Below are 12,862 nucleotides of genomic sequence, written 5' to 3' on the forward strand. Positions count from 1 at the left end.
GGGCATTTTGCTAAGGTTGCAATTTCCATACAAATACAGCTGGTCACAAATTAGCAAAAAGGTGTAATAGAGAAGCATATGTAATTGCATGTGTCTAACTAATAAGACATGTCAGATCTCACCTGCTTAAATATAAGAATAAATGCAGGTTAAGCTGTGCATTTTTTTAAATAAATGTGGATATTGAGATAGCATATGTTCCCAGTTAAGATCACAGATAAACTTACATTGAGAGTAAACGTGCAGAGCTAACTTCAAAGCTGCTCAGATTGCTCAGAGCCTTGTCCAAGTGAATTCTGAAAAATTCAGCAGGGGATGGAGAATCCACAACTTGTTCTAATATTGCACCACACTTAAGATGGAGAATAGTTTCCTGATGTCTGATCAGAAATTCCTTTATTGCATCTTTCATCTGCTGCCTCTCTTCTTTTAGCTGTGCATCTCTGAGCAAACTGCCTCCCCTACAATATTGCTGCAGCCAACTGAAGAAAATAACAAGAAGAAACTTTTAATTAATACAAAGCACAAATTTAATTGCAGAACAAGGCATATTTTAAAACTATTGAAATAAATTCTCTTCCTTTGGGGAAATTGTGCTAAAAATGCAAAACATTACAAAAAACAGAGGTTCAATTAAAGGATTTGCAGTCTGTGTCCCTGCAGCAGGCCGCTTTTTCTATGCTCACACAGCATCTACTTCTTGTGCACCACCTTCTCACCATGAGGTCACTTTCAATTTCTCTGCCTTGGTTTGGTAGCCTTGGGTTTCACAGTTTTGCCCTTAGTTGGATCTCTGCCTCTTTTGGTCTGTCAGTTTTCATATCCTGTATTTCTTGGCCTCTTGACTTTCCTTGGGACTTTCTTCACAGCCAGAGCTAATCAGGGCTCCTTGGCAGCGCCAGTCCAGGGCCAGGTGGGTCTTGGCCTTTGCTGCCTTCTTGACACCTTCAAAAGCCTTTCTTTTCTGCCTGGTGCAGTGAGTGTGGTTGTTCCGGAGGCTCTCTGTGCTCTGGTGATTTTCTCATCAGCCCTGCTTGAGCCCAGCACTGTCGTCACACACTGTCCCTTTTGGCTCCACTGTCCATCAGCTGCTCTCTTTGTAGTCGCTCATTGGTTTAGCTTAGGAAAGCTAAACCTGTCTGAACTCTTTGTAGTCTCTGCAAACCTCTTTGCCATTTCTGTTCCCTGAGTCTCCCCAGGGGACACTGCTTCATGGTAGATTTTTGCCTCTCCAATCCAAAAGATTTGCTGGCCTTGCTCCCTGTTTCCCAAATTGCAACAGGACCAAGCTAGCCACCCTTAAGTAAATCTGCCTGTACCTGCACAAAAATGATAGAAGAGAGGAGTGGATCTGGTGTCCCCATGTTGAGCACAGACTGGGAAAAAGGAAATTACCTGGCTGTGTATGTGAGTGCAAGATCAAGAGATGCTCATGAGGACTTCCAGCCAAGGAAAGCTTGTACAACTGCAAGGTCCTCAGCACACAACTGACAGCCAAGGAACATCCAACACACAATTTCTTACTGAACTCTCAAGACTTCTGTCTCAGTCTCTCCAACAAAGTACTTCTCCAAAGACAACAGGGAAGTTAAAATCAGGATTTACCACCCAGGCCTCAGTGCAAGCTCTTTTTGCACGGAGTAGCACGACTTGCAGCGCTGCAAAAACATGAGCTAATCACAGGCAACATTGGTTTGCAAAACCATAACCATAGCTAGGAGGTGAGCCTCATTGTGAAAAACAGCAGTAAAAAACCGAGTTTCTCCTTGTGGCTAGCAGATAACTGCAGAGATATGGAGCCAGTGACTTCCACTGAGGAGCAGGAAAATCTGATTTGAAACAGGGTGTGAGGTGCCCAGAGCAGGGAGCTGAGCTGCAGGAGAGTGGAGTAACACTGGAACAATGCCTGCAGCTCCCTGGGCATGCAGAGGGTGTTCTCCAGGTCAGCACAGAGTAAGGAGCCCCTTGAGATGGGCAGGGCATGCTGGAGGCTGGAGCTGCAGGCACTGCAATGGCAAGCAGCAGGGTGCAGCAGCTCTGGTAGGTACTCTACCCCCATCTCTCAGCATGGGGAGGGCAGTTCTGCTTTCATCAGAGAGTCTGTTTCTCTTAGCATAAATGAGGTAAGCACCCAGCCATGTCACTGCCTCAAGCCAGAGAGCGCACTAGAGGACATTTAGCATAAGGATGTGGATTTTGGTCACATTTTTTATCTGCAGTCATGATGGGGAAGCCATTCACTAGGTCTCAAACTTCCCAACTCAATCTAGCCCCTTTCCTGCCTTCCTGCTGGTGATCCCAGAGTGTCAGTCTCTGGTAGCAAGTGCTGGAAGTGCTGTGGCTTAGAGACATGGTGGAGGGGACTAATAGAGGCAGGGAGACAAAATAATTGTGGGGTCACAGGGCCAGAATTAAGAATTATTGGTTCCTGTAAGAAGGCCTGCCTGGGCTGACAGAGAGCTGCAGGGCAGGAATGAGAAGCGCTCACAGGACTGCGGTTAAAAAATGTATACTCATTTCTGTAGTTTCACCCTAATTTGCCTTGTCCTCCATCATCAAAACAAGCTCAACAGTGAAACAAAAATAAATTGCAGGTCAAGTCTCCAGGTAAAGATTTTGCAGTGCAAGCCTGGAAAGCTGAATTACTAGTAAAACACACAATAGCATACAACCTTAGTGCACAACATCAGCAACCAGATGCTCTCAATTCTGCATCAGTGGCAGCATTGACAATCCTGCAGCATGCAGCAATGCAAGTTTTGTAAACTCACCCTCCCACATATGCTGAACTCCTGCCTTTTTTGCTTCCCCCTTCCTTCTCATAACCGGGAATTCCTGCTCTTGTCTAATTCAGGTGCAGCCTCCGTGACACTCACCCCACAGTGCTTTGGCTTTGCATTTGCAAACCCCAGCACCACACCATCCCTCTCTGGTGAAGTCCACCCCAGGCAGACCACACACACACATCCTCACAGCTTTTATAAATCTCTGTGGTGCAGCACATTCCGCAAAAATCACTGCTTTGTAAAGCAATGGCTGGAACCTCTCCCCAGGCATGGCATCCACTGCTGCATCACAGGAAGAGGTGGCAGCTCTAGGGACAAGGCTCTCTGCCCCGTGTCCTAACAGCAAGCTGCTCTATATCTGGTGTGGAGGGGGTTTTTGCACCTAGGACTGGAAAAATGGGAGTGGTGCGCCTGGGAGAGGTGTCTGAGCACTACCTTTGTGATGGGTCTGTCATTCTAAGGAGGGTGAGGAATCTTTGTGGAGTGAATGCAGTGCAATGTGTGTTTAATAAATAAGCATTTTGATGTATAGTCTCAGGCTTAGTATGTGCTCATATTAAGTGAGTATGTTCCATGTGCTTATAATAAATAAGCATAACAGCTTATTTGTCTGCCAGTGCCTTAGTGCAAGGAGCTCCATCATTCTCCTGCTCAGCATCTCTGTGCAAGTCACCATCTCCGTGGCGCATCAGCGCTTGTGGAGCAGAGAAAGTTTTTCTGTTTGAGGTTTTCTCTTGAGGCCAGGGTGAGCAGGTGTCTGCGTTTCTTGTGTTCAGTGCAAAACCAACCAACTGGTGACAGAGGCGCTACTTTCAAAAGGCGATTTCTGAGCAAAGGGTGAATGGAAAAAATAAATATATATTTATAATGTCATACACCAACACATGACTTCCTGTTGACTAAACAAGCAACCTCTCCTCTGATTTGGGGCTAGATAATTTAAATTATTCACTGTATTTTTGCTGTCTAATTTCTTGGTAATTTGCTTTCTGAATCTTTCGTAAAAGTAATGGTGGCATTCCTCTTCTTACCCCACCTTACACCTGACCACTGCTCTTCCACCGGCACTTATTTCTCTGTTCTCACTCCAAGACAGAAAATAAAGCCCTGAGTACAAGAAACCTGAAGGGATGCTAGGACATTCTTCCATGATCCCTAAAAGGTGGAGCAGTGCCTGTTGCCAGATAACACTGCAAACACAGCAGCACAGAGACCCTCTCCAGCCTTCCCCAGCAGCTTTAAGTGACCCGGGCTTTGATCAGAAACCGTGATGGAGACATCTTCAGTATTTTCCTCTCCCATCTCCAAAGAGGTTTTCACTGAACAGAAAGGACAGAAAACTGAAGAGGTCAGCATATCCCCTTGGGTATGAGCTCCCAGCCTATGCTTGACACATGTAACAGATATGGAAATTTACAACCAGGGAGAAAGCTGGACAAGTAAGGAGATCAGGGATCAGCAACCTTTCCACGGTTTTCTGAACTACTATATATATTTTTTTTTTTTAAACCAGAGCAGGGGTGACATCTGACAATGAGCAAAATCTTGCTGTGGCAAGAGAGTGCAGCTCCTGTTTTAGGCAGAACTGCATGGGGATTGAAGGTCCCTCTTGAAATATCCCCTAGACTTGCTACAAGACCCTAAAGCACATCCACACCAGCAGGTTTCTGCTCTGGGGATTAGAGATAGAGGCAGAGAGTCTCTGCCACTGACTTTGTGCACTTGCACCTCACATGTGAAGGAAGTTACCAGTCTAAATGAAGGGCATCAGAAAGCCTCCAGCAGTGCTGAGACTTGAGAGCCTTGCCATTAATTATAGCTCATCTGTTTGTTCATCCATTCTTTCTTTTTTATCTCTGTGGAGAGCAAAGAAACTCTCAACATTTAGGGGAAAGAGCATGTTTTAAACATGGAAGGACGAATTCCACTTGCAGCCAGGACCAGAGAAAGGATCTAGTTATACATTTTATGAGACTTGACATGTAAAACCTTTGAGAAAATAATTTTGCACCAATTAAATTTATGGGGTGAACCAGGCTGGCCATGGAGATATTTCTTGACTCCTTTCAAAGTAGAAAATTTATATAAAATTTTGTGCAATCTTTTGGCTATGAAAATTGAGAACCAGCACAAGAATAAAGGTGAATTTACTTGATTTATTGAATGAAACACAAATGGTTATGATGTCTAAGAAGCAGATTTCCCAGAGTGTTTTCCTTTTTGTTTTTGATTTTCTCTCTTTTTTTTTTTTAATGTCCTGTGTAACAAATGTGCCCTTTGAATTATTAAAAGAAAATCTAGTGTTAAAGTGAGATTGTTGCCCTGACCTAGGAGCTTTGTCACAAGGTGCTACTAGAGCAAAGGCTGAAAGGGGACAGCTGTTTCATTAGCCAGAGATTTCTCTTAGGCTCTGTTAAGCAGGACAGGGATTTTCAAGGATTTCAGTCTTTTCTAGCTTTGGTCAAGCATTAGGAGCCAGACCCTCAAGAAGGATAATTGCCACAGTTCTTGAGACCAATGCAGCTGCCAAAATGTGTTCATTGAGTTTGTATCCTAGCCAGGCATTTCCCTGAGGAGTAGGACAGCCCATGTCTGGGCTTTGCAGGAGTGCTTCTCCTTTTCCTGGAGTATGCCATGCGCTGTGCTCTCAAAAACGAGTCCTCTCCAAGCGCTGGGCTACAGAGTCTGCTCTGTTCTGGCAACTCATCTCTCCTTTGCCTGTTTTTGCATATACTGGTTTCACAAAGCCTCAGCATTCTGAAAACCAGTAAAATTAATAAGGAAAGTAAATCAAGCAGAGAAAAAACGAAGAGCTACCCTAGCATGAGGTAAACAAAAGCCCTGCTGCTCAGCCATGCCCGCTTGGGGCAGAAGCGGAGCAGAACGTGCCCTGGCTGCCTCTGGGCACCCTGGCCAGCCCAAGGCACTGCCCCAGCCTCGCTGCCCTTCAGCCCTGCACAGGGGGTGGCTGCCAGGGCAGCAGAGCCTGGGCAGCCCAGGGCAGTGCTGGCAGAGCAAAGCGTGTGCATCCTGAGTGCCAGCCCGGCTGTGACAGCGCAGACTCAGCCAGGGGGTCCTGACTGTCACCCTGCCAGAGCTCGGTGCTGGGGCCAGCACCACCTGGAACAGCAGGATCAGGCCCAGAGTCACTCCCCACTGGTGCTTTGGGTGCAGCTTTGCAGGGCAGGTCTGCCACCACCCCTGGCATGCTGACAGGGCTCAGACACCCGTGACAATGTTCAGGTGCCAAGCTGAGGCCAGCCTCTCCCCACTGAGCCCTGCGAGCTGAGTCCCTCTCACTCATCTTCAGTTCAGTGTTGCTCCATGCAGCTGCCAGGCCTTCAGGGGCTCACAGAGGAGCAGGGAAAGTCTGCCCACAAGCTGCTGTTCCTGAGCTCCTTCCAGCAGGGTGGCTTCAGGCTACTGCACAGAGCTGCAGGCTCTGTGCTGGAGCAGGGCAGGGTCACCACCATCCCTGCACAGCTGCGTGATGCGAAGCCCGGAGGGATGGTGTGGTTTTGCCCACATTCACACTAGTGGTACACAAGCTCTCAGGCCCCCCTCTAACCACTAGACAATGTTTCCTGCCTTGTTATGCTATTGGTATTTTTGCAGAATAATTTTGCAGATGGGGTGGGCTGGTAGGCAGTGCAAGGGGGGTGGTGACCAATGGGTGCTGAGCATCTTTCAGAACTGATGCCCCTTTGCATCTCAACATCTTTCCCTTCAGCTCCTGCAGCTCCAGAGACCCTTCTAACTCCTCCCTCAACCACACCCCGATGAAAGCCAGCAGGGAGTAGATAGGGGTGAATGGGGAGGGGACACACAGGCCAGTCCACATTTCTGTACATCAGGTCAGAGGGCTGCACAGAGTCTGCGAGATACCCTCCCTGTGATCCCATCACCTGAGAGAGACCTGGGAGTCATGGACAGGTAAAATGAGTGTCTCTAGTTTCTTGCTCCTGTGAGAGATGAGAGTCTTTCTGTCAGAATTTACTTGCTTTCCCTCTGGTGTTGACCATCCCTTTCCCTGTCTGACTCACTGATCTAACTCCCTGCCTGTCCTGCTCCTGCATCTCTTTGTCTCTGTTGTTCTTTCTCTTTGACTGTCTACCACCTGTGCTCTTTTCCCTTTCTGTCATTTCTTTCTTGTGGCTATTCTTTGTTCCTTTCATTGTTTTTCTTTTCTAGAAATAAAGGATGATAACAGAAGGATGAACAGTCAGATGCTATCTGCTGCTTAAGCCCCTCAATCCAATTGCACTTGCACTGCAATTAGTCTGTGAGCTTATTATGGCCAATCACTCTCCACAATGGCATACTATGCACACACTCAGGGGGCTTCACTCTGATTTCATGAATTTTTATTTGAGGAGAAGATCTCTGTTCAGGCTGCTTCTTCAGTGTCCAGGTGTAATTACAGCTCCTGTGTCCTTGCTGCTTTCCCTTGAGCTAAGATATAGCCATAGGAGTTGCTTGTGTATCCAGCAGTTTGCACCTAGCCAGACATCTGCTCAGTTGCTCCACACAACATCTGTTCATTCATTCTTCTGTTTGCACCTGCCATATTCTGAAATCCTCCCTGGGGAAAAAAAAAAAAAAAAAGAAAAGAAAAAAAATACAAAAACGCTGGGATGGTGAACTCCAAAGGAAAGGGAGAAAAAGAGCTGGTGTTAATGAACATTTCTAGTTGAACAAGTGTCTTCCGCGATTCAAATTGTCTTCGATTTGTTCTGAAACTGAAAAATAATCTAAGTGATCGCAATTTTATTTTTCTGTGGTTTGGGGGTCATTTCTTGTTCTTCACCCTTATTTGCATCCACATGCGACTCTGCAGGGTCAAAAACATTGAATAGAGAAAAATTGAATGAGATGAGAAAAGGGACAATTATAAGAAGAATCAGAAACATTTTGAAAGCAAATGGTTTTGCCCAAAACTTTAAAAAATATATAAAAGGGAAAGTCTGTTTTCACTTATGTTTTTGATGTGATAAAAAGCATTTTTTCATATGGGTTTTAATGAAACATCAACATAATTGTAATTGTTTTCCACCTGGCATATGTGTTTCTTCAGCAAGCAGTTGCCTTGTGCACAAGGCTCTGCTCTGTTTTCTGCAGTTGTGGCACATCCCAGGGAAGTGCTTTGCAAGCCTCTGACCTACACACCTGTGCAATTTTCCAGGTTATCCTTTCTGGACAACCTGAGGATCTGTCACCACAGAACAGATCCCCTCTCCAGCATCTCTGTTACATGGCACAGTCTTTTCCATATCCCTGCAATAACACATCTAAGGCTTAGAAACCTGTGGTGAACGACTGGTTGATAATTTTGGGGAGAAAAAAAAATTAGGGAGACCAATATGTCTGTGTTAGGAATATACACAGGTGTTCATTTGTAAGTGTTTGCACAAAGGCAGGGAAACAGGGTGAATCCAAGGTGGTAGGGAGTGAGTCAGCTCCAAGAGTGAGAAGGATGATGAAGAACATACAGTGGGTATGGGAAACAGGCACACACCATGAACAGCCAGAGAAAGGGGTGATGGAATGCAGTGGGATCAGCTTGTGCTCTGCTCCTGACACAACCTGCAACACACCAGAGCAGGACTGCAACAGTTCTTATGGGACAGACCTCCAGGAACAGCCTCAGACTGTTGTTGGGCTTAATGAGATGCTTAATGGGGATGCTTTACCCTCCTGAGTGTGTGCAGTCTTCTCTGTGGACATTCTTCTAACAGGAGACTCAAATGCGATGTACTTCTGCAGGAGCCTGCCAGCACAAAGCTTGGCATAGCAGAGTGTGTGTTCTTCCTCTTTCTGTGTGACAGGACAGGCATTTGTGCACTGCAGGCTGAGGGAGGCAGGGCAGGAAAGAGTCGTGTGCCTGTCTGTGGGACAATTAGGGCAGCAAGGCTGCCTGAGGGAGAATGTCTGTGATGCAGGTGAGGAGCAGTCGGGAGTGACACACAGCCTCAAAGCACATCATGAGGCAGCAAGACGATGAGCATGACTCTGTGAATGAGTACCTGTGATGCAGCGGCCATGTGCCAGGCTGCACAAGGGGCAGAAGCTCCTGGAGGGGCAGAGAGGATGCCTGTCAGCTGGTCATTAAATTCTCTGCAGTGCCCAAGCTTTATGGTGACACTAGCAAACAGATGAAGGGTGTATACAAGTGCCTAGACTCTCAGATTTAAATTCCTAACAAACCCAAATTCCCCTTTTCTACACTTCACTGGAGATCCTCCAGAAAACCCAGCTCAGTATCTCTTAAACTTACCCCAGCTTAAACTGAACATCAGCCTAACAGTGGGAAAAGATGACAAAGGACGTGATTATTTTTAACCTATTCACTTCTGTTTTGCATTGCTGCGGGGGAGGTGAGTATCTCACCTCAATGAACCCAGCTGCCCGTGTCCCTCCACTTGGCAGTGAGGCTGTTAGAAATGCTCATGACTGCCTCACCCCCTCCCTGTGCTCCTGCTGCCTCTCCCCAGCATAGTCCCTGGGCACAGGAGCAGCCCCATGCCAGTCTTGATGTCTGTCTGCTGTGGAAATGGTACTTGTGACTGGGGAGGTGTCAGCATGGCTACCATTTATATATTCCATCAGCTGCTGGATGGCATCTTTCCCTGGTCCTGCACACTTTCAGCTCTGCTCTTCTTTTAGGCACTGCTTGGAAGGCATTCAGTCCAGTCTTCTCTGGAGAGGTTCTAGTTTGGTCCATCCCTTGCCACAGTGGACTTTCTGGGTTTCACATAGCAAAAATAACATCTCTTGATGGCTGAACTCCACACCCTCTCATCTTCACAGGTCTTCTCAGATGCCTTCATCCTCCTCCCTCACTGGTGTCCATGTTCTGGATATTTTCAGATATTTTCACACTCTGCCCAGCCATAGTTGCTGTTTGACTAATCACTATTAATTCACACACCATTTCCACTCACAAGGTCACCTGCTTCATCCCCAGAGTCACGTCTGCATCCTTTCCCTAGAACATTTCATGCAAATTACCAACACTCTTCTCGTACAGAGAGGCTTGGATGCGAAGAGGATATTTTTGGTGCTGAGCCCTCAACAGAGACATGGTAAACAACTGGCTGCATGAGTAAATGTAAATTCTCTCTTGTCCTCTCCTGCAGCATCCTCATGCAAAGGAGGCTCTTCCTCTACAACTTCAGGAACCTACGCAAGGCCAAGGGCCGGCGTGAGACCTACCTGTGCTATGTGGTGAAGCGCCGGGACAGCGCCACCTCCTGCTCCCTGGATTTTGGATATCTGCGCAACCAGGTGGGGGAGGGAACACCTTGCCAGCCTGTTCTGGAGCCGGCAGTCCAGTTTGCCTGGGGCAGGAGGGAGCAGAGGGCTGTGACCTGCGGCTGTGCTGGTACAGGCACACCTGGGGCTGTGCAGGTACAGACACACCTGGGCACTGTGCTGGTACAGGCACACCTGGGCACTGTGTTGGTACAGGCACACCTGGGGCTGTGCTGGTACAGACACACCTGGGCACTGTGCAGGTACAGACACACCTGGGGCTGTGCAGGTACAGGCACACCTGGGCACTGTGTTGGTACAGGCACACCTGGGCACTGTGCAGGTACAGGCACACCTGGGCACTGTGTTGGTACAGGCACACCTGGGGCTGTGCAGGTACAGACACACCTGGGCACTGTGCAGGTACAGACCACCTGTGGGTGAGCGGTACAGGCCACCTGGGCTTGGCAGGTACAGCCACCTGTGCTGTGCAGGTACAGACACCTGAGCTGTGCAGGACAGCACACCTGCGGCTGTGCTGGTACAGGCACACCTGGGCCTGTGCAGGTACAGACACACCTGGGCACTGTGCAGGTACAGGCACACTTGGGGCTGTGCAGGTACAGACACACCTGGGCACTGTGTTGGTACAGGCACACCTGGGCACTGTGCAGGTACAGGCACACCTGTGCACTATGCAGGTACAGACACACCTGCGGCTGTGCTGGTACAGGCACACCTGGGCACTGTGCAGGTACAGACACACCTGGAGCTGGGCAGGTACAGGCACACCTGGGCACTGTGCAGGTACAGGCACACCTGGGGCTGTGCTGGTACAGACACACTGGGGCACTGTGCTGGTTCACACCGTTTGAGGGATGCAGCCTCCGGGCAAAGCTGTGCTTTGTGCTACCTCCGAGTGTGTTACCAGCAGACACACACTCCTGCTGCTTTTCCAGTCTCCCTACCTTCCTGCTTATCTCCCGCCCATCCTGTTCCCACATCCCTCCACACCAGCGCCCACCAGCGCTGCTCTAGCCCCTATGTGCTGCCGTGCCTTGTCCCCGTGTGTGCCGACCCCCACCTTGCTTCTCCTCCCTCACACCCCACCCAGGCCGCCTCCCTCCCTGTCCCTGTCACACCCAGCTGACTCCTGGCCCTGTCTCTCCCGGTTTCCCGAAGATGGGCTGCCACGTGGAGGTGCTTTTCCTGCGCTACATCGCAGCCTGGGACCTGGACCCGGGGCGCTGCTACCGCATCACCTGGTTCACCTCCTGGAGCCCCTGCTACGACTGCGCCCAGCACATCGCCAGCTTCCTGCGCTCCTACCCCAACCTGAGCCTCCGCATCTTCATGGCCCGCCTCTACTTCTGCGAGGAGCGCAAGGCAGAGCCCGAGGGGCTGCGGCGCCTGCACAAGGCGGGGGCACAGATCGCCATCATGACCTTCAAAGGTGAGTTGTGCGGGCAGGAAAGAGATGAGGGAGGGCCAAGGGGTGCTGGGGAGAAGGGCAAGGGCAAGGAGCCAGGGAAGATGATGCAGAGTGATTTAGTGATTGGTGTCCTGTCGAGCACCTGTAACTCCCCCGTGTCTTGCACAGATTACTTCTACTGCTGGAACACATTTGTGGAGAACAGGGAACAGGCATTCAAAGGCTGGGAAGGGCTGCATGAAAACTCTGTCCATCTTGCCAGGAAACTTCGACGAATCCTCCTGGTAAGGGACAATTCTCCTTCTTCTTTTTCCAATGCCTCTTCCCCCAGCTTATTCCTCTCTTCCTCACTATAATTCCTCTCTGCACTTGCTGCTCGTCCCTGCCATCTGCCATTTCATTCACTCCAGTGTCTTCATCTTCCACATCCCTTATGCCTCTTCCTCCAACTTTCTTCATCTCTCCTCTGCTTGTTCACTTCCCCTTCTTCCCCCTTTCATCCCATCTCCTGCCATTCCTTCCTCATATTCATGGTTCCTGCTCACTTGACAACTGACCTACCATTTCTATTTTGTCCTGCAGCCGCTGTACGAAGTAGATGATTTACGAGATGCTTTTAAAATTCTGGGACTTTGAAGTGAAAGTCATCAGAAATCAGAAGACTTCACAAACACTTGCTCTTTGATTTCCAACTCTCTCCCTTACAACAGATCTTTCTACTCTTCCCTCCTTACATCTCTCTTCCTTCCAGCCCTGTGTCTAGAGATAAGACTATCCTTACTTTCATTTCCAAGGGGAATTAGGCTGATCTTGTGAAGACACCTTCCCCAGGCCCACACCTTATCCATTGCTAACTGGGAACAGCCAGGATTGCAGTGGCATTGCCAGAGAGTGATTTGCCTCCCCTCAGTCCCTGCAGAGCTAATCCAGGTGATCCACTGAATGGAGCTCTGGGTTCAGCCTTGCCCAGGTGGGAGCAGACAGCCTGCAAAGCTGTTTGTGTGGCTGTGCTCTCACTGGCACTGCACTGACCTGCACACTTCATGAAGGCTTCAGGGAGCACATTTCTTGGCTCTTAGAGCTGCACTACACTCAGCTGCTCTGTGTCCTCCCCTGCGAAATGGTTTATTTGTCCTCCTGGATGTTGGTAGGAAAACCATCCCAACTGAGGTGGTGCAGCCTATGTATTAACAGCAAAGTTGGCCAGCCACTGGAAAGCTCAGCAGAGAGTGTTGAAGTGAGTCCTTGACAGCCCAGGTAGCTCAGCTTGAAAACCTCACATGAAGCCAGCAGGTCTCTCTAAGAGGATTGTGTGCAGAGCACCACAGCTCTCATTATGTGGAGTGCTCTTCATCCTCTGAGCATTTCCCCCTAGACCAGACATGCAACGTGC

General features: G+C 48.8%; 1 protein-coding gene across 1 annotated transcript; it reads left to right on the forward strand.

The window, feature by feature from the left end:
* Positions 1–9,884: 9,884 nt before the first annotated feature.
* AICDA (activation induced cytidine deaminase) lies at positions 9,885–12,105 on the forward strand. Its single transcript, XM_064738204.1, has 4 exons — positions 9,885–10,070; positions 11,220–11,490; positions 11,638–11,753; positions 12,052–12,105. The coding sequence occupies exons 1-4, from the start codon at positions 9,885–9,887 to the stop codon at positions 12,103–12,105; spliced, it is 627 nt and encodes a 208-aa protein (XP_064594274.1).
* The last annotated feature ends 757 nt before the right edge of the window (positions 12,106–12,862 follow it).

This window comes from Zonotrichia leucophrys, chromosome 1, assembly GCF_028769735.1.
Source record: "Zonotrichia leucophrys gambelii isolate GWCS_2022_RI chromosome 1, RI_Zleu_2.0, whole genome shotgun sequence".
Taxonomy (NCBI): domain Eukaryota; kingdom Metazoa; phylum Chordata; class Aves; order Passeriformes; family Passerellidae; genus Zonotrichia; species Zonotrichia leucophrys.